Source organism: Zingiber officinale, chromosome 2B, assembly GCF_018446385.1.
Source record: "Zingiber officinale cultivar Zhangliang chromosome 2B, Zo_v1.1, whole genome shotgun sequence".
In the NCBI taxonomy this organism is placed as follows: Eukaryota; Viridiplantae; Streptophyta; class Magnoliopsida; order Zingiberales; family Zingiberaceae; genus Zingiber; species Zingiber officinale.
This window is the reverse complement of record NC_055989.1, coordinates 132,969,613-132,994,348: the sequence shown is the minus strand read 5'-3', so window position 1 is coordinate 132,994,348 and position 24,736 is coordinate 132,969,613. Positions and strand designations below refer to the sequence as shown.

The 24,736-nt window shown below is 43.6% G+C and overlaps 1 protein-coding gene across 1 annotated transcript; it reads right to left on the bottom strand.

Annotated features, from left to right (window-relative positions):
• Positions 1 to 17: 17 nt before the first annotated feature.
• Positions 18 to 24,506, bottom strand: LOC122047315 (60S ribosomal protein L37a-1). The gene is made up of 5 exons (XM_042608498.1): positions 24,371 to 24,506; positions 1,646 to 1,685; positions 1,482 to 1,570; positions 379 to 461; positions 18 to 298 (listed from the first exon to the last, which is right to left on the bottom strand). The coding sequence occupies exons 1-5, from the start codon at positions 24,371 to 24,373 to the stop codon at positions 235 to 237; spliced, it is 279 nt and encodes a 92-aa protein (XP_042464432.1). The 5' UTR covers positions 24,374 to 24,506; the 3' UTR covers positions 18 to 234.
• Positions 24,507 to 24,736: the final 230 nt, after the last annotated feature.

Sequence of the window (24,736 nt, the reverse complement as noted above, 5' to 3'; positions counted from 1 at the left end):
TAGAATGTCAAACTATATGATGAATATTTAGTTTTTAGAATTGTACTCTTCTGAAAAATGGAATACAGCATTGTGCTTACACAAACACAAACCACGAACAAACTGAAGAGCCCAAAGAACGTTAACAAGAGTAGGCATACAAAAGCCTAAACAGATTTAAATTTGTCTGGATAAAATAATAGCTAGTCTGAGCTGACTTTTGAGCTGCATGTTTGCGCAACGCTTCACTCCTTTTTAACTTTCAGTTTGTTCTCTCAGGCGACGGATAGTGCTCCTCACAGTCACGGCACTAGCAGTGCTATCAAAGAAGAAGAATGAAGTGTGAGCAAAGGGAAATGCAATGACCAAACCATGCAAGAGTAGGATTCTCATACTCACTTCAATGTATAAGCACCTCCGGCCTTGACCTTGCCACAGTCCTTGCAGCCCCAAATTCCAACTGCCTTTCTTTTCACAGCAAACTATAAAAAAAGGAGAAATGGAATGATGCTGCATTCTAAGAAATAATCAGTCAGAGGTTTATACCCAAGAGGGCAATCAGCAGCTAGCGTGATCCTATAATACAGACATGATACGTTGATCTCATAAACAAGAGGAGTATCATAACTTTCAGAAATGAAAACCTTGAAACCGGTGGAAGAATAGGTCCCCTTTTGTGTGAAATATTTTCATGAACTTTCTTATAATTTCACCAGAATGGCTTGCCAGGGCTGCCAGAGAAGTAAAAGGGCTTGCAGGGCTGGCAAAGGGGCTCACATGATTACGAGGGGGTTGGAGGTCATTAAGGAGAGAGTAGCTCGTGAGGAAAATGAGTTCCACTCCAAAGGAGAGCATGGGGAAAATTGACTTCCGCTTTGTCTCGAGTGGAACTCATTTCCCCTCAATTTTCCATTGATTACACCAAGCACATGAAAATGAAGAAAGAACTTTAAAAAAAAACAAATAATTTATGCAAAACTTACAGATCCTAAGTGTAACATTCACAAGTTTCTTATGCAATATGAAGAATAGAAGATTTCTTCTTGGGAATGAATTTCAATGCATAAAAAGAACATAAATAAGATGGTTGAGCAGAGCTAGTTACATAGTGGAGTGAATTGATCATAAAAATATTATATTTGTGCCTGAGACTGCAAATTCAAAATATATTAGTTGCAGAACATTTTCAATGAATTGTCTTGATATATGATTAAGATTTCATCAATATGAATTGCCACACCCACTTAAAAAAGATTATTGGATGCATCATTGTGCTCACAAGAATGATACAAATACCACTAACAACTATGTTTCAAAATCTAATACACAAGACAAAATTCAACACCTGAATGCTAAAATTAGATGCAATGATCACAAAAACAGCATCACTCAGCTTAATCAGTGTTGCAACTTATCCACAAATAGAATGTAGATCAAGCTTTTATCCAGTAAGTCAGCATGAGATAACTTAGCAAGCTGAAAGTCAAAACAAGAAATTGTACCTTCCCACAGAATTCACAGAAGTACTTGGCATGCTGAGAAACCTCCATTTTTTTAATTTGCTTTCGCAAACTTGCACCGTATCTGGTACCTGAAAGCCAAAAAGGCCAAATCAGAAACAACCTTCTTGATGAACAAAGATTGAGCTACTGAACTATTGGACTACCATATTTCCCAACAATTCCAGCCTTCTTGGTGCGCTTAGTCTGTAATCAGATGAAACAAAAGTGACCAGTCAGTGGAAAGAATGAAAGCCAACAAGACTTAACAGTTGCGTGGATAGTCATAAAACATAGAAGCAGGTTGCGAGAAATAAGGCGATCACCAACTAGAAAAAAAAACATTTGCATGTAGCTTTTCACAAAAATTGGGGGGTAGACCAAATAATGAACCAATATTAACTATACACGGAAGATACCTATAGTCTAAATGTTGAAACAGAGTAGCGCCGGAGAGGAAATAACACAAAGCTTGAACAAGAACAATGAACACGAATTGAATCTAAGGCGTGTAAACACTTTCAAACCTGTTTTGATGTCTTTTAACTGTTACAATGCAAACTAACCTTCAACATTCTCCCACTTAGTTTGCAATGTAACTCCAAACTAACACTTATTGATATTACACATAAAAGAAAGTGATTTTCATCTTAAACTCTCTTAGTGTAAATAAGTCACAAGTCCATGTCAAATGATTGGTGGCTCATTGCTTAAACCAATATTCAACTATGTCTTAAACTTATCACACATACGAACCATCAATTTTATCTATGATTCACACACTTTTAGCACGTTTACTGGCCATGTGCTCATCCTAGTATCATAACCATTTACAAAAGCTTTACCCCAAACTTTTGTTAGAAGCGGCACCACTTCTTATGATTACATAGGTGGATTCATTATCTTAATTCTTATTAATTGACCTAATAAAACACTTCTGAGAAAATTGCATTAAGAACCTAAGTTCAACCTACTCACTTAAGAGTAACAAAGTATGGATCTTGAACTTGGAATGGTACACATGAACCAGGGGCTCACAATCATTTAATAACTTATTTTTACCCTTTAAACCTCTCAATCTAGGATATACTAGAAGGAGGTTGGGTTCCCATCATTAAATGACTTTAGATTAGGAGTTTCAATCCCATTCTGGATGTTGTCAAACTCACAAAATCTCTTGCTAGAGATTTGGTAAGCAGATCCGCTAAATTCTTGTGTATTCTAACAAACACAATAGAGACAACATCATATGTATTTCTCTAATAAATGCATGCCTAAAACTAATATGTCTAGACATAGTAGTTTCACTGTCACAATACATGGTTATAGGTGGCATTGACTTAGTCCAAAAATCTATATCAAGTAATAGATCTCCCGGCCACTCGACTTCTTTACAAGCTGAGGCTAACGCCACAAACTCAGATTCCATTGTCGAATGAGTTATTAGTGTTTGTTTCTTTGAGATCCAAGAAACATCTCCACCACCAAGTAAAAAGATAAAACCACTGGTAGGTTTTTGATCACTTATGCTAGTGATCCAATTAGCATCCGTAAATCCCTCTAGAACACAAGGAAAATTATTGTATAAAATGCTTAAATCTCTTGTCCTTGTTAGATAACCAAACACTCTAGTCACGCTTTCCAATGTTCTTTACTTGGATTCTTTGTATATCTAGTAATTCGCACACCGCATAAGGTATATCAGGTCTTGTACAACCCATACCATATATGAGACTTCCAATAAGACTACATACTCAAGTTGTGCTACCGAATTACCATCATTATCACAAACTTTGAGGTTTTGATCAAAAGGTGTACTCGCTTCTTTCACATTCAAATATTGATATTTCTTTAAAATCCTATCAACATAGTGAGTTTGAGAAAGAGCAAAACCGCCACTATGTCTCTTAACTTTTATCCCTAAGATAGGATGAACCTCATCAAGATCTTTCATTTTGAACTTAGAAGATAGATACTCTTTAGTTTCAACTATGCCCTTTGTAGTGTCACTTACAATTAGCGTGTCATCAACATAGATACAAATTACAACTCTACTTTTACTAGTGAATTTAAAGTAAATGCACTTATCTGCATTATTATATCTAAAACCATTAGAAAGTAGAACACCCTCAAACTTTTCATGCCATTGTTTTGGGGCTTGTTTTAGACCATACTGAGATTTTACTAGTTTACACACTTTAGTCTCATTTCCAGGAAGCACAAAGCCTTCCGATTGATCCATATACATCTCTTCATCTAAATCACCATTTAGAAAGGTTGTTTTCACATCCATCCATCTGGTGAACATGAAGATTCAAAATGGAAGTCAAAGCCAAAATTACTCTTATAGAGGTTATTCTAGCTACGGGTGCATATGAATCAAAGTAATCAATTCCTTCTTTTTGTCTAAACCCTTTAGCTACTAACCTAACTTTGTAGGTGAGAATGGTTCCATTAGTAGCTAGTTTCTTTCTAAACACCCACTTGCAACCAATAGGTTTTGAGCCTTGTGGTAGATTAACTAGAACCCAAGTACCATTAGATAGTATTGAGTCCATTTCATCATTTATAGCTTCTTTCCAACAAGCTGCATCCCTAGAGTCCATGGTTTCTTTATAGGTCTTAGGGTCTTCCTCAACACTAAGCAAAAATAGAATTTTGTTTAATAGAGAATCCATGGTACCTTCCATAAGAAACACACTGTTTTGTGACCATATGAAATCTGAAGAAAGATGCTCATTCTTTCTTTGTCTTTGATTTCTTCTAGGTTCACTAGAGATGTCAACTTCATTGGTTCTTGACTCACTAGAAGTCTTTTCATGGAAAGAACTTGATGCACTAACTGGAATCATTCCCTCTTTTAAGTCCTTAAGAAATTGACTTTCTGAAAATTGCACATCTCTTGATCCCACCACTATGACATTGTTCTCAATGTCAAGTAATCTATATGCCTTTGAATTTTCAACATAGTCTACTAGCACACTTTTGAGTGCTCTAAGTCCTAATTTTGTTCTTTTGTTATCCGGAACTATAGTAAGCCACATCCCCAAACCCTTAACTATGATAGGTTTGGTTTTCTTCCTTTCAATAACTCATACGGACACATTTTAGTCCTTAACGAAGGAACTCTATTTTGGACATGACAAGCAGCCAACAATACCTCACCCCACATATTAGTTGATAATCCTGAACTTAATAACATGGTATTAACCATATCATTTAAAGTTATATTTTTTCTTTCAGCCAAACCATTTTGCTGTGGTGTGTATGACGCACTAATTTGGTGCACTATGTCACTTTCTTCACAAAATTTTGAGAATTCACTTGAGAGATATTCATCTCCTCTATCACTTCTCAAAAATTTTAATCTTTTGGCTCATTTGGTTTTCTACATAGCTTTATATGTCTTAAAAGAGTTAAATGCTTCATCCTTTGATTTCATCAAGTACACATAAGTAAATCTTGAAAAATCATCTATGAATGTGATGAAGTATTTATTACCCCCTCTTGTTAGTAACCCATTAAGTTCACACACATCCGAATGAATTAACTCAAGAACTTGATTTGTTCTTTCAACTTTTGGAAAAGGCAATCTAGTTATTTTTGCTTGTATGCATGTTTCACACTTATTTAGTTTATTATGATCACTATAGTTGATTAGTCTATTTTTAGACATAAATTTTAACACTTTATGACTAGCATGTCTGAATCTACCATGCCATAAACAATAAGAAGAGTCAAGCATATAAATAGAAATATTATTTATTTCATTGATACTCAACTTAAACATACCATTACAAGCATATGCCCTTTCCTATAAAAATGTCATTCTTAGACAAAATTACATTGTTGGACTCTATTACGGCCTTCAATCCTTTCTTGTTAAGGATATCCGTGGAGACAAGATTCTTGATTGGGACATGAAGTAAATTGGTAAGGATTAATTTCTTTAAGGATGTGAATTGAAGGTGCACATCACCCTTGCCAAGCACCTTGGCTCTTACACCATTTGCCATAATCACTTCATGTCCTTCAAGCACTTCATATGTCTTGAATTGATCTTTGTCACTGCACACATGTATGGTTGCACCCGAGTCATACCACCAATCCTTTGATGAGGAAGGTGTTGCCATGTGGGGTTCGGTTGACACACCAAGTGTAACCATTGCTTCAATTTCTGCATTTTCAATAGCATTAGCACTAAATTCATTCTTATATTTTTTGCCACAATTGTAACAAACTCTACTCTTCTTCGTCTTGTCACTAGAAAAGGTATTTTTAGGTTTTTTTAGTAAATCTATTCTCCTCAACCAAATTCACTCTAGGACCACTTTTCTTTTCTTTCCTATGCAAGATCCTAGTGCCTTCTTCAATTCTAAGGTGTTTCAACACACTAGATATGGTCAAAATTTCAGAAGTATGAAGTAATTTCTTTTGATAATTGATCCTGTCCGAATCAGAAGTCAAAGGACGCTGGGGACGTGGCGCTCCCTGCTGGATCCTCGAGTGCTCCGGCGAACCTGCAACAAAACCGAGCCGGGAGGGGTGTCCCGGCGACGGCCCTCCGACGCTCAAGTCAGGCGAGGAATAACAAAGAGGTGGCTTCAGAGATTCAGACCAGCCTACCTCCGGTGAAGAAATGGAGACCTTATATAGACCTCTCGAAGGAGCCTGGGCGCGCCAATCAAAGCAATCACCTGCTTTCGACCATGCCCAGGTATGAGTTTGTCAGAAGGGCATCCATAAGGTCATACCTCTACTGTATCAACCTCTCCATGATGTGACGGCGAGATCCTCCATCGTGTAATCTTGTGTACGGCATAATCATCAGACATGCCTTTGCTGACATCCCATATCCCGAGCCGAACGAATAGGCCGCTCGGCTAACCTTTGTATCCTCGCCCTTATCCTGGCCGAACGGACCACCCGCTCCTTCGGTCCAAATGGCAGACACCCGCTTCGGCCATTCCCTCCCCGCCAAGGCCGAAACCCAAGCCCATCATTGGTTATCTCGCCCGCTCGCCGACCGCCGACGCAGCCATTACCCGCTTAGTCGCCCTCCACTCCCTCGCCGACCCTTCGAAGTGGGTCCTCTTACCCATATCACTTGCCTTCCCTTCAAGTCTAGTCGAAGGAGACAGTGAGTCCGACTGACTGGACTATGTGTCCGAGCGGGCGGTCGTCGCCTTACCGTCGCTTATAATATCCCTTGAGCCGTTCGGCCCTTATGTCAAATTCAGCCGCTCGGCTCTTCGTTTTGGATGTCTTGGCGCTCAACGTGGATGTTTGCTTGTCTAAATCTTCTCGAAAATCACGCAAATCCTTTTCATTAAGTCGAAGCATGAACGGTATGGGCGCATTAATTGCGCTTGGCGACAGAGCGCCACGTGGCTCTTCTCGCGTGGCGGTGATGATCCGTACGATGGGACGCCGATTATTTTGAAATGGACGGTTAGATGATGACCTCGTCTCTCGTGACCTGCATCCGACGGACGAGGCCGACCAGCCTCGTTCGCATAAAGCCTTCGTCTTCGCCTTTACGCTGCATTCTCTGTTTCATTGCGCGTCCTCCGTCGAAGGTGCCCGCGGTTGCCTCATCCGGCTGTCCTAGTTCTCGCCTTTTGGTGGTTTTCGGCTTTCTGGTGATCCTCTCCGTTCATCTTCCCTCAGTAAGCTTCTCCCTTCCTTTCGTTCGGCCTTTCCCTTTCGCGTGGAACTCCTTTCGTTCCCTTGCTTGCGAACTCTTATCTGTCCTCCGTTTCCGAGTTTCTTTCGGCTTCCTTCTTTCTTTTTTTGGTACTTTAGTCATGGCGAGCACTTCCGCATTCCTGTTGATGTTCATGGTCCCGGTATATGACCACGGAGAGTCGGTTTGATGAAGAGGGCGCTCGGCGTCTTGTTCGGACGTACGGGATCCGGACGACCATGAAATAGTTATAGCCCGACCGACCGGCCCCATAACCCGCCGATCGGTACCATTTGTTTTTTCTGGACCAATTCCAGGGCGGCCTTAGATTTCCCACCCATCCTTTTGTTTTGGAAGTTTGTAATTATTTTCGCATCCCGCTCGACCAACTTGTGCCGAATTCCTTTAGGCTCTGAGCGGGGTGGTCGTCCTCTTTAGGCTGCACAGTATCCCACTCGACCCCAAATATTCCACTACTTCTTCTACCCCAAACAATCCGAGTGGGTACTTTTATTTTCCAAAGTAGAATAGGCTTCAAATGTTTTGAGAATATGCCGACCTCCAACAAGCCCTGGAAGGAGTTCTTCTTCTATATACGACTTCGAGCGCCAGATTCGTAACCAAATGACAGATCACTGCCGACCCAACCGGAGCTCAAATTCGTATAATCCACCTTCACGCAACCTGGTTGTCCACGGTGACAAAATCGACGATTGCTTCTCAAGGGTGTTGTACATTTTGGATTATCTCCGTTCGGCTCTCCCCTACCATACGGGTAAGGACTCTTTACTCCCTTCGCTTTTTATCTAACCGATTTTAATTTTTCCACTGCTGATGTGGCGCTCCAAGGCTACCGATCATCCGAAATTGAAGGCCGTGGAAATGAGGCGGCTACTAAAGAACTCGCCGAGCGGGTCTCATCCCCACCGGCAGACAGGAGAGGGGGCGCAATCACCAAACAAAGGTTGCCTGTGCCGCTCAACGGAGGTTGAGGCGGATCCTGCTTCTCCGCTCCGAGCCGAGTCCCCAGTGCCGGGATTCACCACCGAAGTTCATGAAACGTCAAGAGGCTCCACCTTCCGCCGACCCAAGAGGGCGAACCACAGGCGCCGATCGAGATCGCTTCTCCGATCGCACGCCGTCGCAGATCAGGACCCCGTGGCCTCGCCCACCGCATACCCTCTGGCTCTCCTCCACGAACTCGTCGTCACTTCGGTTGGTGAAACTTCAACCATAGGGGAGTCCTCGCGCCAGGCGGGTGCCGGCTGGCCACCCGACCATCAAGACTACCCTTCGATTCCCATCGGAGGACTATTTATTGTCTGCCGATCGGCCATCGAGCCCCGTTCACGAAATAACCTTGACGGGTCCGCTCGCCAAACTTTTCGAGGACGCCCAGATTCGGGTGGCCCTCATGACGCCCAAGCAGCTCGGCGATAATCATATGCAGAAAGCCACTCGGTAGGTTCGTTTTTCTTCCTGTGTCATGCCACTGTTCAGTTCCCGATTTTGTTATTTCTCTTACAACATGGCGGAACAAATCGCCACTAGCCATCGGCCGAGCCGGAGGACCTCATGGAAAACCCAAGTCTCGGGGTCCATCGCCGAGCGGGAGAAACAAGCCCGTGAGGCCGAAGAAGGCCGTCGACCGCTCAGAGGTGGCTCGACTCAAGGCCCGTGAAGAAGCGCGACGAAGACATGGCGTGCAGATGGAAGAAGCGGGCGATCGATATGGACAAATGAAAGTCAAGTCCGAGCCCTAGATCGATCTAAGGAGCCGGAAGCCCAACTAATCGCCGAACGGATGGGCGCCACCAACGCACGAAAGCGGAGGTGGATCGGAAAGTCCTCCACGATTCACTGATCCCTGGCGGCGCTCGAAACTACAAGGAAGGGAGCCGAGTCGTCTGGCTGCTGCAAGATTACTGCTGGAGGTTTGGCACGAAATTTGGCGGCAGCGTCTCTTCGACCTTTGCCGAGGCCGTTAAGGTCACTGTGGCCTACTTGAAGAAGGGTGGCCACCTTCCTGCGGGAATGCACATTCCCTCCTCCGATCTGGCGGCCATGATAGACGACATTCCGGACGGCTTCTTCAACTTCGAAGACCCTGAGTGAGGAGTGTTCCTTGTCTGTACCTTGTTTTTACGTTTCCTAAGCCCAGCGCAACTTTTTGTACTTGCCGTTCGGCATGCTTTCCTTTTAATGTAATTATGTCTTTGCTTGTGTCTTCCTATCCATAATATTCTTCTGTTTGCTTAACGTTTATGCTTAGAGTTAGTCATGCTCTTAAGCGTTCTCCGTCACGCGGCCGGTCAGCTTAACCCATTAAACAAAGTCCGAGCAGGAGGGCCTACTCGCTCTACTCGTATCTAGCCAGTGTGAACTCAACAAACGCCAAGTATCGAAGGACCAACGCCCGAGCGGGCCTAAATGTTTTAATACTTGTGGTTTCCGCGGTTTCTTATTCTCTGATATTCGTTCGTCCGCCCGGGGTATTTATAGTCGCCGGACCGACTCTCGATTTTTAACGACGGAGCTCGTCGGTCTTCTGCTCGGGGATTTATAGACGCCGGCTCGTCTATACGGTTTAACACCTGGGCTAGACGGTCTTCCGCTCGGATATTTATAGCCGGTCGGCGCGGCTCTCGATCTTTAACGACGGAGCTCGTCGGCGCGGATATTTATAGCCGGTCGGCGCGGCTCTCGATCTTTAACGACGGAGCTCGTCGATCTTCCGCTCGGACGTTTATAGACGCCGGCTCGTCTCCCGGTTTCCCGGCCGGAGGGTTTATAGACGCCGGACCGTCTCCCGGTTTCCCGGCCGGAGGGTTTATAGACGCCGGACCGTCTCCCGGTTTCCCGGCCGGAGGATTTATAGACGTCGGACAGTCTCCCGATCTTTAACTAAGCTTGCATATATAAACCTCCCGGCCGAGCGGTTCGGGGGCCTTCGGATAACCAGCCGTTCGGCTATGAACACAAAATGCCTTGGGAATAATTTGTTTCCTGCGACAAAAGGAGTACAGCTATTTTGAATTTACACAAAATAGAGCAACAGCGCACCTCTCACCCAGCTCTATATGGCTGAAGGTGATTTGCACTCCAGGGCCGGTCCAGCATCCGACCTTCCGCATCCTTGAGGTAATAAGCGCCCGAACGGAGCTTCTCGACCACTTCAAAGGGTCCTGCCCAGGGAGCTTCCAACTTGCCGACATCTCCGACCGGCTTAACTTTCTTCCAAACTAGGTCGCCTACTTGAAAGGCTCTGGGGATCACGCGCCGGTTGTAGTTCTGTTTCATACGTTGCCGGTACGCCATCAGCCGGACGGACGCTTTAGCTCTTTCCTCTTCGACCAAGTCTAGCTCCATGCTCCTCCGTTCGGCGTTATCTTCATCATAGTTTTGCACCCGAACGGACTCCACCCCAACTTCAATCGGGATGACTGCTTCGCCTCCATATACCAAGTGAAATGGAGTGACGCCCGTTCCCTCTTTTGGTGTCGTGCGGAGAGCCCATAGGACGCCCGGCAGCTCGTCTACCCAGCTGCCTCCTTCATGGTCGAGCCGAGTCCGTAAAATTCTGAGAATCTCTCGGTTGGTTACCTCGGCTTGACCGTTACTCTGGGGGTATGCCACCGATGTGAAGTGCTGCTCGATGCCATAACTTTCGCACCACCTCCCGAGCAACTTCCCCGTGAATTGACGTCCGTTGTCGGAGACGAGTCGTCTTGGGATGCCAAAGCGGCAGATGATATTTTGCCATATGAACTTTTTAACCATCTGCTCGGATATCTTTGCAAGTGGCTCAGCTTCTACCCATTTTGAGAAGTAGTCGACCGCCACCAATAAGAACTTCCGCTGCCCGGTAGCCATGGGGAAGGGTCCCACGATGTCCATCCCCCATTGGTCGAACGGGCAGGCCACAGTTGATGCTTTCATCTCATCTGCCGGTCGGTGGGACATGCTGTGATACTTCTGACAGGATAGACAATTTGCCACGGTCCGGGCAGCATCCTTTTGAAGTGTTGGCCAAAAATACCCGGCTAGCAAAATCTTCCTGGTTAATGACCGTCCGCCTGGATGTCCACCGCACGAACCTTGGTGCACTTCTCGAAGGATGTACTCGGCATCTTCCCAGCTGACGCATTTTAGGAGCGGACGGGAGAAGGCCTTCTTGTAGAGTTGATCTCCTACGAGGGTGAATCGACTAGCCCTTCTTTTCAGTAAATGAGCTTCTTCCCGGTCGGATGGGGTAGCTCCCGAGCGCAAAAACTCCACAATAGTTGTCCTCCAGTCGCTCGGGTATGTGATGCCCTCCATCCGATCGACATGTGCTACTAAAGATACTTGCTCGATCGGCTTCTGAGAGCCGACCGGGGATAACGCGCTTGCCAGCTTGGCCAATTCATCCGCGACTTGATTCTCCGCCCGGGGGATCTTCTGAATAATCACCTCCCTAAAGTTGAGCTTAAGTTTTTCAATAGCCTCCACGTAGAGCTTGAGCCTTGTACTATTTATCTCGAAAATCCCTGAGATTTGCTGAGCAGCCAACTGGGAATCTGAATAGAGGATGACCCGGACGGCTCCAACGTGCCGAGCGGCCTGCAATCCAGCAATAAGGGCTTCATATTCTGCTTCATTGTTGGTCGCTCGGTAATCTAGCCGGACGGAGAGCTGCATCCGCTCTCCTTGTGGGGACAGCAAAACTATGCCAATTCCGCTCCCGTGTCTAGTGGACGATCCATCCACGAACACTTTCCACACAGCTTCAGGTTCCGGGTTCTACACCTCTGTCACGAAATCAGCTAAGGCTTGAAATTCGCTTAGCTCGGTTGTCCATTTGATGAGCCGTCCGGAAGCTTCTGGATTTAAAAGCACTCGTCCCAACGGGCTATTGGTCTTGACGATAATCGTGTGCGCCAGGAAATAAGGACGAAGCCTCCGAGCGGCAAGGATCAAAGCAAAGGCCAACTTCTCGAGTCCGGTGTAGCGGGTTTCAACATCTTTCAAGATATGACTAAGGAAATATACAGGTTGCTCCTCACCTCCCGACCGGACTAACGCCGATCCCACAGCATGCTCGGTTGAGGATAAATAGCTACTTTTGGTCCTAACAGTAGGGAATTTAAGTACGTCTTCAGTTCTTCAAAGGCCCGATCGCAGTCTTCATTCCATTGGAACTTTGTAGCTTTGCGGAGGATTTTGAAGAACGGAAGGCTCCGGTCGGCAGTCCTGGAGATGAAGCGTGATAGCGCTGTAATCCGACCGGTCAGCCTCTGTACTTCCCTCATGTTTCTGGGCGGTGGCATGTCCTGAAGAGCCTTCACCTTGCTAGGATTAGCTTCAATACCCCGTTCGGTCACAATATAGCCCAAGAAACGTCCTCCTTTGGCGCCGAACAAACACTTATGAGGATTTAGCTTGACCCCATATTTTCTGAGTGTATGGAAGGTTTCTTCCATATCTTTGCATAAAGTGGCCGCTCGGAAGGATTTGATGAGGATGTCATCTACATAGACCTCCAGGTTGTGTCCGATTTGCTCGCGGAAGACCCTATTCATCAATCTTTGATATGTTGCTCCGGCATTCTTCAGTCCGAACGGCATCACCGTATAGCAATACGTCCCATCCGGTGTAACGAAGCTAACTTTTTCCTGATCTTCCGGGGCGAGCGGCACTTGATGATAGCCTTGGTAGGCGTCCAGCATACATATAAGCTCGCATCCGACTGTAGAATCTACGAGCTGGTCGATTCGGGGCAGAGGGTAGAAATCCTTCGGGCAGGCTTTGTTCAGATCTCTGAAGTCGATGCATACCCTCCATTTGTTGCCCGGCTTGGAGACGAGCACCACATTGGCTAACCAGCTTGGGAATTGAACCTCCCGTATGTGGCCGGCCTCTAAGAGCCTTTCTACTTCCGCTCGAATGATAATATTCTGCTCGGCGCTGAAATCTCTTCTCCTTTGTTTTACTGGCCGAGCGTCCGGCCGGACGTGAAGCTTATGTTGGGCTATGCTGGGGGAGACACCAGGCAGCTCATGCGTCGACCAGGCGAAGACGTCATGATTCATCTGGAGGCATTTGACCACTTCTTCTTTCTGTTCGTCCTCCAGGTCGGCGGCAATAAAGGTTGTAGCCTCCGATCGGCTTGGATGGATCTGAACCTCCTCCTTTTCATCATAAATTAAAGCAGGAGGTTTCTCGGTTATGGCGTGTACCTCGATCCGTGGAGCCTTTCGCGCGGCGCTGGATTCGGCTCGGACCATTTCCACATAGCATTTCCGAGCGGCTAACTGATCTCCTCGTACTTCACCGATTTTGTCCTCGACCGGGAATTTGATCTTCTGATAGAACGTCGACACAGCAGCTCGGAATTCGCTTAACGCCGGTCGCCCCAGTATCACGTTGTAGGATGAAGGGGAGTCGACCACCACAAAGTTTGTTGTCCTCGTTCTCCGGAGCGGTTCTTCCCTAAGGAGATAGCCAGTCTTACCTGTCTGACCGGAAACCCGTAGAGGGGGGTTGTCATCGGGAGCTCAGCTTATCGATTTAGTTGATCAAAGGCCTTTCGAAAATGATGTTGACCGAGCTGCCTGTATCAACGAAAGATCAATGGATGGTGTAGTTAGCTATCACCGCTTTAATAATGAGGGCATCATCATAGGGCACCTCAACTCCTTCCGGATCCTTGGGCCCGGAACGAATCTCGGATCCTTGGCTTTCTCCTTACTACACCTCACCGCATGCTGCCGAGCGCTTTCTTTTCTCGCCCTGTGTGAATCTCCTCCGGTCGGCCCACCCGCAATAATATTGATTTCTCCCCGGGAGGTGTTGTTTCTGTTCTCCTCTTCCCGAGCGGACTGCCTAGGTCGCTCATTGGACCTTCGAGAGCGATCTTCATGCCTTGGAGGGAAACGCTGTTCGGGAGATCTCCTATATGTTCGCCGACCGGACTCTTGATGCCGCTGCCGGCGGTCGGGTGAAGGCGATCGACGAGGGCCACCCCGTCGTACGGGATGGGTGATTGAAGGCAGGCCCCGACAGTCGCGGGTGTTGTGGGAGTCAGTATTATGGAAAGAGCAAAACATTGGGGTCCATACCCTCTTTTTCTTCATCCTTGGCCGCTCGGACCAGGGACTTCGCATGATGTGCCCGGGATGCCTCAACTCTTGGTCCTCTTGGTGGCTGATGGGCAGCGGGCTGCTTTCGTTCGGCTTGGGCCGGACGTTCGGCATGAGTTCCCTTCCGTCGGGCAGCCTCCGCCTCTTCCACATTTATATACTCATTCGCCCGGTGTAGCATGTGGTCGTAGTCTCTGGGCGGTTTGCGAATGAGCGTGCGGAAGAAATCCCCTTCCGCGAGGCCTTGCGTGAATGCGTTTACCATCGTCTCCGAGGTGGCTGTGGGGATGTCCATCGCTATTTGATTAAACCGCTGTATATACGCCCGGAGAGATTCTCTTGGTTCTTGTTTGATGGTGAACAGGCTGACGCTTGTCCTTTGATAACGTCGGCTGCTCGCAAAGTGATGAAGGAACTCCTGGAAGCTAGTGATAGAGTCGTCCGACAGCCTCCGAAACCACCTATGTGCAGATTCCGATAGAGTGGTGAGAAATACCCGGCACTTTACACCATCAGAGTACTGATGCAAGGTGGCGATGCTGTCGAACTTCCCCAAATAATCGTCGGGGTCGGTCGTTCCATTGTAAGCTCCGATCGGCGGTGGTGTATAGTATTTTGGTAACGGATCCCGATGTATGGCTTCAGAGAATTGTCGGTGAACCTGCTCGGGTGGTGCGTCCGCTCGGGGAGCTTTGGCCTTCCTATGATCCCGAATGGGAGGCTCATCGGATGAAGATCCTTGCTCCCCGTGGGCAGGCGCGATTTCTGGGGGAGTACGGAAGAGAGCCCGAGGGAATCCTCCTGCTGAAACATATTCCGGGCGATCTGCCTGTGTCGCCCGGCCTGCTGAAGCCGAGGTTGTTTGCTGTTGCGCTCGCTCAGCTTGTGCTTTCTCCTTTTGCCGCGCCACTATCTTGGCTGCCCTCGCCTCGACTATAGCATCAAACTCTTCTTGTGAGAGTGCCACGGTATGTAGTCTTCCAGCCTCGTCCATTGCTTCTGCTCGGCTGCAGGTGCGTTCCCACAGACGGCGCCAAATTGATCCTGTCCGAACCAGAAGTCAAAGGACGCTGGGCTAGATCTCTGAAGCCACCTGCAACAAAACCGAGCCGGAAGGGTGTACCGGCGACGGCCCTCCGCCGATCAAGTCAGGCGAGGAATAACAAAGAGGTGGCTTCAGAGATTGAAGACCTACCTCCGGTGAAGAAATGGAGACCTTATATAGACCTCTCGAAGGAGCCTGGGCGCGCCAATCAAAGCAATCACCTGCTTTCGACCATGCCCAGGTATGGGTTTGTCAGAAGGGCATCCATAAGGCCATACCTCTACTGTATCAACCTCTCCATGATGTGACGGCGAGATCCTCCATCATGCAATCTTGTGTACGGCATAATCATCAGACATGCCTTTGCTGACATCCCATATCCCGAGCCGAACGAATAGGCCGCTCGGCTAACCTTTGTATCCTCGCCCTTATCCTGGCCGAACGGACCACCCGCTCGGCCCTTCGGTCCCAGCCGGGCAGACACCCGCTCGGCCATTCAGTCCTCCCGCCTTGGCGTCGGAAACCCAAGCCCATGGCTGGGTTATCTCTGGCTCCGCTCGGACCTGCTCGACTGCTCGACGCGGCCATTACCCGCTTAGTCAGCCCTCCATCCGTCCTCAGGCTGGGACCCTTCAGGAAGTGGGTCCCCCATTCTTACCGCCGGATCAATAATCATTCCATGAAGATGGCAACTTGGTAATCATAGCACCTACTTGCATAGATTCTGAAATTTCTACCCCATAGTTCTTAAGTTTTGAAACTATCACTTGTTGATTATGAATTTGATCCATTAGAGGAGAATTATCATCTAACTTAAACCCAAAATAGTTTTTAACAAGAAACTTATCTTATCCTTGTTTTTGGATGACATATTCACGCTCCAAAGTTGTCCAAATCTCTCTTAGATTCTTCACCGCCGTACCAAATCATAGAGTGTGTCCGAAAGTGTGTTGAAAATGTGACCCCTACATAGCACTTCATCCTCCTCCCGCTTGACCCGTTGCTTCCTTAATTCTTCCAAATCATCATCTGTGGGTGATGTGATCGCAAGAAGATTAAGGTTGAGCACGTAAGCGATCCTCAATGCGGTGAGAAAGAACATCAACTTGTCTTTCCACCGATTGAAGTTTGTTCCCGTTCCATCAAGCCTATCTAGTTTGACAAAGTTTGGAAAAAACCCCTAACCGTCTACTCCCCCGGCTCTCTCTTTTTGGGCAATTTGGGCGGTGACCCTCTCACTTGCGGCGCTGGCATGCCGTCGGCACCGGATCCATCACACTTCCCCCCTCTTCCTATCTCCACCTGGAGTCAGCCCCTACCAAGGTCTCCTATGCTACCCCTTTGAAGCCACAGTCTCCGTGCACCTCGAAGAAGAGCTTCGCTGACCTTGCGGAGGAGAGCAAGCCTGCAACGATCTACAACAATAAACTAGGTATATTTTACTCTGAGGATGAGATCGCTAGAATGGCTAAACCTTACGAATTCACATTAATTGGAAAGTTTCCTGGCCAGAGGCCAAATAATATGGTTGTTTTACAAGCTTTTGAGAATTTGGGATTGTCTAACTTTTATAATGTTCGGTTTTTGCATTCCGGATACATTTTATTGCATCTTACTTCAAACGAGGATATGGCTTGTATTTGGGCTCGAGATGTTTGGTTCATTGGAGGTGTTCCTTTGAGAATTTTTAAGTGGTTTCCTCATTTCTCCTATGAGGCAGAATCCTCTATTGTTCCTGTTTGGATTCAGCTTCCAGATCTGCCTATTCATATATATGACAAGAGGTGTTTGTTTTCAATGGCTCGCATTATTGGGAAACCGATTAAAATCGATGAAGCAACGGCTGATGGAACCAGATTGTTTATGGCTCAGGTATGTGTGGAAATGGATCTCTTAAAGTCAAAGGTAGACCATTTTTGGATTGGCATTGGTGAGGAAAAGAGGCTGCAAAAAGTGGTGTTTGAAAAACACCCTAAATACTGTGTAGATTGTTTGCATCTGGGCCATTCTGTAGATGATTGTTATGCTAATGGCAAGAAGCCAAAACCTATGTGGAGGTCTGATAAGATGGAGACTAATGTTGATAATGAGGATTTAAGAGTGATTATAAATCGAAGGAGGAATGCTGGGAAAGAAAAAGAGAATACTGCTGATTTAAAGGAGACACATCTTGATGCTTAATAATAAAGATGTGGCAAATCAGGTTTGGATTCAGAAAAAGGTGAGTTCCAATAGAATGGAAATGGCGGCCAAAGAAGATAATGAAGGTGGAAATAGATTCCAACCTCTTTGTGCTTTGGAGGAAGTTGAGCAATGTACCATGCAAGAAGACGCAAAACTGAACCGGGATGAGGTGATTATTAGTACAGATGGAATTGCGCAAGAAAGGAATAAAAATAGAAGTTTTGATGGGAAGACAAGTAGTGAACAGATGAGGGAAGAAGTCTTGGTGATTGGAGATTTAGTTGAAATTTTGGATTCTAATTCTGATTTAAATGTGGCTGGTGGGCATCAAAGTCAGAAGGATATGAACTTAATTGAAGATAGTGGTCTTTTGTGTGTTGGATCAGAGCAAACAGTGGCTGGTCAGAATGAAAAGGTGAAGAATTCCATTCGGGCAGAGGTGTTTACAGTGAAAAAGGCTGGCTCAGTTTCTGAACACAGAGAATTGTTAAAGTTGGAGCTTCTAGCTGTGCCGACCTTGTCTGTGAAGGATGCAGAATCGCCTACAGCATTTGTTTCATCTACAGGAAAGTGTTTAGCAGTTTGTCAATTGAATCAAATGGCTGATAATGTAGAGCAATCAGGAGGTTCTTCTTCTTTTAGAGATGCAGGTTGGAAATGTTGGTGTGGGAATGTCCAAATCTTTTGTGGATACGGATGAGTCTGATACATCTGTTTCTGTGCATTTACAAAGAAGCTCTTCTCTTTCAGATTTTTCAAGTGTGATCCTTGAGAAAAATGATGTCTTGCATAAGGATTTGGCCATCCAACAACATCCGGTTGTTAATCAAAGGGTAACTCGAAGCAAAGCAAATGCTCAAAGAACTTCTTAAAAAAAAATTAAATGTCTAGGATAATTCCAATCTCTTAGGAGAACACTGTTCTTGAAAAAATATCATCATGCTAATTTTATGGGTATCCTTGAGCCTGCCTTTTGTTTCTTTTGATGCATCTTTTTATCACTAGGAGGTTGGGTTTTAATCATGGCGTGACAAACTGTTCTGGGAAAATTTGATTTCTTTATGATAATAATGTAGATTGTACTATGTTGATGGATCATGAACAATTTTTACATCTTAAATTACAATCTCATATATTCCCTATTAGTATGTTGGTGACTGTGGTTTCTACTAAAAGCACAAGAATTGAAAGAAATGTTCTTTGGGGAAAGCTTTTAGATATCCAGCCTGATGTTGATGATTTCTGGTTAGTGGGTGGAGATTTTAATGTCATAATGAGCATTCTGCAAGAATTCTTCCTAAGTTGGGTATATAGTGGATGATTTTAATAATTTTTTTATGTTAGTTGGTTTATTGGATGCTGGTTTTATGGGAGACAGATTTACGTAGACTAATAATAAAATTTGGAAGCGTTTGGATAGAATACTTATTTCTCTATCATGGAATAACCATATGTTTCAGTTCGGGTGGAGATTTAAGTAGAGATGCTTCTGATCACTGCCCTTTATTTATTTCATTTCCTGATTTTCTCAACCGGTGTCATCATTTCGATTTCAAAATATGTGGATTAAACATCACAATTTTTTTGCTCACGGCTAGGCTGAATTGGATGTTGCCTTGTGATGGCTTTGGACTTCATAAACTGCAATTTAAACTTGAGGTTAAAAGCTCATTTGAAATGGTGGAACACAGATGTGTTTGGGAACATTCATGACAAGGTCAAGCAAGCTGAAGAGGAATTTTCTATTGCTGAAAAGTCTTTTGATCTGGATCTCATTGAAGTGAATAAATTGAATACGGCTAAGAAGCAGACTTCTTTGTTTCAAACTTTATATACAGAGGAGACTTTTTGAAAGAAAAAAGGCAGCTATTAGGTGGATGGGTGAAGGTGACCGAAACACTAAATTCTTCCATAGTATGGTACAAAAAAGGAGAATGACAAATAGGATCTTTCGGATATGGAATGAGAGGATTTGCTTGGACAAGCCGGAGCTTATTCAAGCTTCGGGTGCAGATTTTTTTGAGGACTTGTTGACGTGAGAGGAATTTGATTGCACCAAAATAGATAGGGAGCATATTCCTTCATTGATTAGTGCTAATAAGAATTCTGTTTTATGTGCATTACCTTCTATGGAGGAGATTAAGTAGGTTATTTTGGATATGTGTGAAGATAGTGCAGCTGGTCCAGATGATTTTTTAGTGGCCTTTTATGTTGCTTGCTGGGAGATTATTAAGGAAGATGTATATCAAGCTGTTTTGGACTTTTTCAGAGAGGGACATCTTCCAAAGGGAATGGTTGCCACTACCATTGTCCTTTTACCGAAGATTGATAGTCCACAGCAATGGCAAGATTTCAGGCTAATTAGTTTGTGTAATGTCTCAAACAAGATTGTTTCTAAATTGATTTCTATTAGATTGAGACAAACACTAGAGAAAATTATATCTCCCTTGCAAAGTGGCTTTGTGTCAGGTCGTTTAATATCAAATAATATTCTTTTGGCTCAGGAGCTTAATCACAAATTGAATTATCATGTGAGAGGTGGTAACTTAATTCTAAAGCTTGATATGACTAAGGCTTATGACAGGTTCAATGGTGTTTCTTATTTAAAGTAATGGCGGCTTTTGGGTTTTCTGATTCTGTTATTGATCTTATTAGAAGATGTGTTGATGCATGTTGGTTTTCTGTGCGTATTAATGGTCATTTGTCTGATTTCTTTCAAGCAAAACGAGGCCTTCGACAAGGGGATCCTATTTCCCCACTATTATTTATTATTGTTGCTGAATTTCTTTGTAGGGGATTGGATTCTCTTTTTAATAAATGTCCTCAAATGTTCTTTGAATCTGGATGTGGGGTTAAGATATCACATCTTGCGTATGCAGATGATATTATGATCTTAATGAATGGTTCTATTAATGGTGTGAAAAGAGTTAAAGATTTTTTGAGGACATATGAAGCTTGTTCGGGTCAATTGATTAATGAGGCTAAGAGTCAGTTTTTTCCTTCTAAAGGAATATGTGTCGAGCGTAGAAAGTTGATTGCTACCATTTCCGAGTTTCAGTAAGGGCAGTTCCCAATTATTTATTTGGGGGTTCCTATATTTTCTTGAAATAGAAAGTCAGTTTATTTTCAGCCTCTTTTAGAAAAATAAGGAAAAAGCTTCTTGGATGGAATATCTCATGGCTCTCACATGGGGGTCGATTACTTCTTATTTGAAGTGTGTTGTGTTCCTTGCCTTTTTATTTATTGCGGATTATACTTCCTCCTTTAGTAATGCTTCATCAGATTGAAATGATGTTTGCTAATTTTTTTTTGGGGATCTTTGGGTTCAAAAAAGAATACACATTGGATTTCTTGGTCCAAAATTTGTAGACCAAAATTAGGAGGATTGGGGATGAGGAGACTTTCGGATGTAGCTACTGCATTATCAATTAAATTGTAGTATCGTTTATTGGCTTGATAGTGGTCCATTATTTCGGTCTTATACTGTTTTAGGGATTCTAAATGCTTTGGTTTCAAATTTTATTGATGAGCAGGGTTGGAATCTGGTTAAACTTTGGGAAGCCCTTCCGTATGTTATTGTGAAAGAGATTGGTGAGCTACCTATTTTCATGAATGAACCAGATACATTAGTGTGGAGACCTTCTAAAGATGGCCAATTCTCTCTAAAACCTGTATGGAATTGTGTTAGAACTTCACATCACTCCCATTTAATTTGGAAGGCTTGTTGGAGTAGATTGTTGATTCCAAATATCTCTATATCTTTTTTTCAATGGGACAATTGCTCTTGAGGTATGGTCCTATTTTGCACATCTTTTTCAGGTTAGAAATTTTATCATGTTCGAGAGTTGGATGGTTGGAGTTGGATGGTCTCATCAAGGCAATGTCCATGAGGTGATACCTTTCCTTATTATTTGGTTTTTGTGGGTGGCTCGGAATTATGCTAAGCATCGTGGTATTACCTCATCGGTGCAAAAAATTATTAGGAATATTATGCAATATATCTGTCATGGTAGTGTTGCTGAGTTTATTAAGAATTGTCATTGGAAAGGTTACATTTTAGTAGCTTAGTTGCTTGGGATACATGCTGAGATTAAGTCGATCAATATAGTTACTATGGTGAAGTGGCAAAAGCCCGAAGTGGGTGTCTATAAGCTCAACACTGATGGGTGCTCAAACAGCAACCCGGGTCCCTCTTCTTATGGGTTTATTGTTAGAGCTTCTAATGGATTGGTTATTAGAGCTATGCAGGGATCTATTGGTATGGAAACAAATGTTAGAGCAGAATTATTTGCCATTTGTAAAGGTTTGCAATTTTGTATTGATAACTTTTATTTTCCTTTATGGCTTGAATCTGATTCCATGGTTGCTTTACAAATTATTCGATCTCCTTTTGTGTGCTGGGAGTTTAGACATTTAAAAAAAAAAAAATTAAGAACCTGATTGGTAAGTATAATGTTCATTGTTCCCATGAAAATAGAGAGGCAAATGCAGCGGTTGACCACCTTGCTAAGCTTTTGGCTATTCTGAGGACATTGTTTTATTTAGTCACTCTATTAACAAGGAGCTTTCTGGAATCTGTAAATTGGAGAGGATTGGTCTTCCTTATGTGAGACTTTCATGTAAACCTGATACATAGGGGAGTGTGGAGTTGGACATGAAGACAGCTTTTATTTTGTTGAAATGTGATGTTATTAGAAAAGTAGATTTGTGGTGTTTCATGAAGATTGGTTTCTCTGATATGGGTTTCTGAATTTTTATGGATCTGTTCTGGTATGGGTTTATGTTTGTTTATATGGAGTTTCTGATATGGCTATTTTATGGAAAACCTCAAGGGTGCATGTCTAGCTTTTGAAGGCATGGATTTTGAGATTTTTGGTTTGTGTGTCACAAGCACAGGGGTTTTGTATTTTGCTACAGGTTTCCTTCTTTTCATATTGTGAAGCACTTGTGGAATGGTCTTTTTGGTGTTTTGCCGGCTGGAGGTTCCCAAAATGTGAGGGTTCTGCTGGTTATTGGTATTTCCTAGTTTTAAAGGGGTTTCTTTTGGAGTTGATGACAGAGCTTGGCATGTTTTCTGGTGCTTCGGTTAGGTGAGTACGTTAAAGGAATTTTGTACAGCATAAAGGAAGTTGAGGATCTTTTGGGTTGGCTTCTGGGAGGTTTTCTTTGAATATTTTTGTAAAGGGTTTTGCAAGATCTTTGTGATTTGGTGGCTTCTTTGTGTTGTGGATTGGTGGTTATAGTAAAGGGTTTTCTTGGGCCGGGAATTCAAACTTTTCTTTGCAATGGTGTAGTTCAGTTTGGATTGGAGAAGTTATTTCTTTTATTTGGTGGTGGATTCTTGTTTCTTGTGATTAGGAAATGTTCTTTTAAATACCCTGAGGCTATGATTTGTTTTGATCAGAAGTTGATGAGGTTTTATTGGTGATGTTGGTAAGCTTGTTTTGATAGCTTTGATATTTAATGAATCCAGCATCTGTTTAGTGCAGTTTCATTATTACCATGGAGTTTTGATTCTCAACTTCTGCTATGTGGTAATTGATTGATGAGTGTATGTTTAAACCTGCAAAAATGATGATGATTGTTAATGCTATTGTTTGTTTTTGGAATGGGGGAGGGCTGCTGTTATTCGAATTGTTTCGGCAAAATTGTGGAGCTGCAATTAGTTCAACGTGTTTTTCTCCTTGTGATGTTGTAAGGAGCTGATGTAATTCTATTGGTGGTATTGATATGGAAGCTGGTGTTTTTTCTGATGGGTTTTTTATATTGGTGAAAGCTTATGGATGAGGAAGCTTGTTTGGTGCTTGGATGTATATTCTATTGATTTGAGATGGTATCATAAATCTGAAGTGTGTTTGGATGGTTTTGGTTTCAAGAAATTGATGTAAGTCTTTTTGGTACCTGATTTTTATTGGTATTCCCATTGGTACAATTGTTTTGGCTTCCTCTATCGGTGATTCGGTGATGTGATAATCACTTGTAATTCTTGCACTTCTGATGTGTGCAAGAATTGGAATGGAGTAGTCTGTTTGGAGATCATGGTATGGACTTATTTTTGTGAGCTTGGAGGCATATTCTCAAGCGTTCATTGTTGGTGATTATTTGGAGATACAAGTCTTAAGGAAGTGGAAGAAACCTCTTTGGTATGTTGGTGTTATTTTGTTAAAGAGTTTGTAAGTGAAGTCTTTTTGTTTTGAGATCTTAGAATGTAAGTATCGAGAGGAGTTATCTTAGTTTGAATATACATGTAAATCTTTGGAGTCCTTGTAAATTGTAGTATGAGGTCAGGTTTGGCCCCCTCATACTAGGGTTTTTCTTTTCACATATGAAATTTACTATTGAATTTTTTTTAAAAAAAAATCTTGATGGCAAATTCTTGAGTGGACTCCATGGTTATGAATGAATTAACTCTTTAAGATGGTTGAAACAGAGTAGTGCCAGAGAGGAAATAACACAAAGTTTGAACAAGAACAATGAACAAGAATTGAATCTAAGGCGTGTAAACACTTTCAAACCTGTTTTGATGTTTTTAACTGTTATAATGTAAATTAACCTTCAACACTAAATTCACTAACCTAACACAAAAATACCTTTTTGATAGCATTTTTACAGTCTATTAAACTATTAGAAACTAATATTCATAAATTGTTGCTTATTACTTCGGACTGATACAGTGAAGTCTAGAAAATTTGATACCAAATTTGAATACAGCTATCAAACAACAGAGAACAAGGGGGAAAGCCAAAAATTCCAGCCACGTTCACTTTCTCATAATCTCTAGGAAGAATTTAAACAAAACATCCACCAAGAAAGGAAATCTACACAATGAGTCAAATCGTAAGAAGCCGACGCTTACCATTTTGCCCGGGGTCGAGCTGCTAGATGCCGCCTTGCTCTGCCAACCTACGCAGCGAGGAAGAAGTCAAAAGAGGAGGAGCGAAGGCAGGCCGCCATTTCGACGTAGTTATCGCTGAAGCCCTGATTGGAACGGAAGAGGATCATTTGGAACACGCGAACAATGAATCAGGACCGTCCAATATCCTATGGACCCGACTTCTACTTGGGCCCAACTTCGCGAATCTGAATCTGAATTCTATTGGGCATTTCTAGAATTTCATCGATGGCTCAAACAAAAATATTATAATTATTGAATCAGAATATAAATTATTTCATCAATGTCTTAAATTTGTAATTAAATTTACAAAATATGGCAGAGATTCAA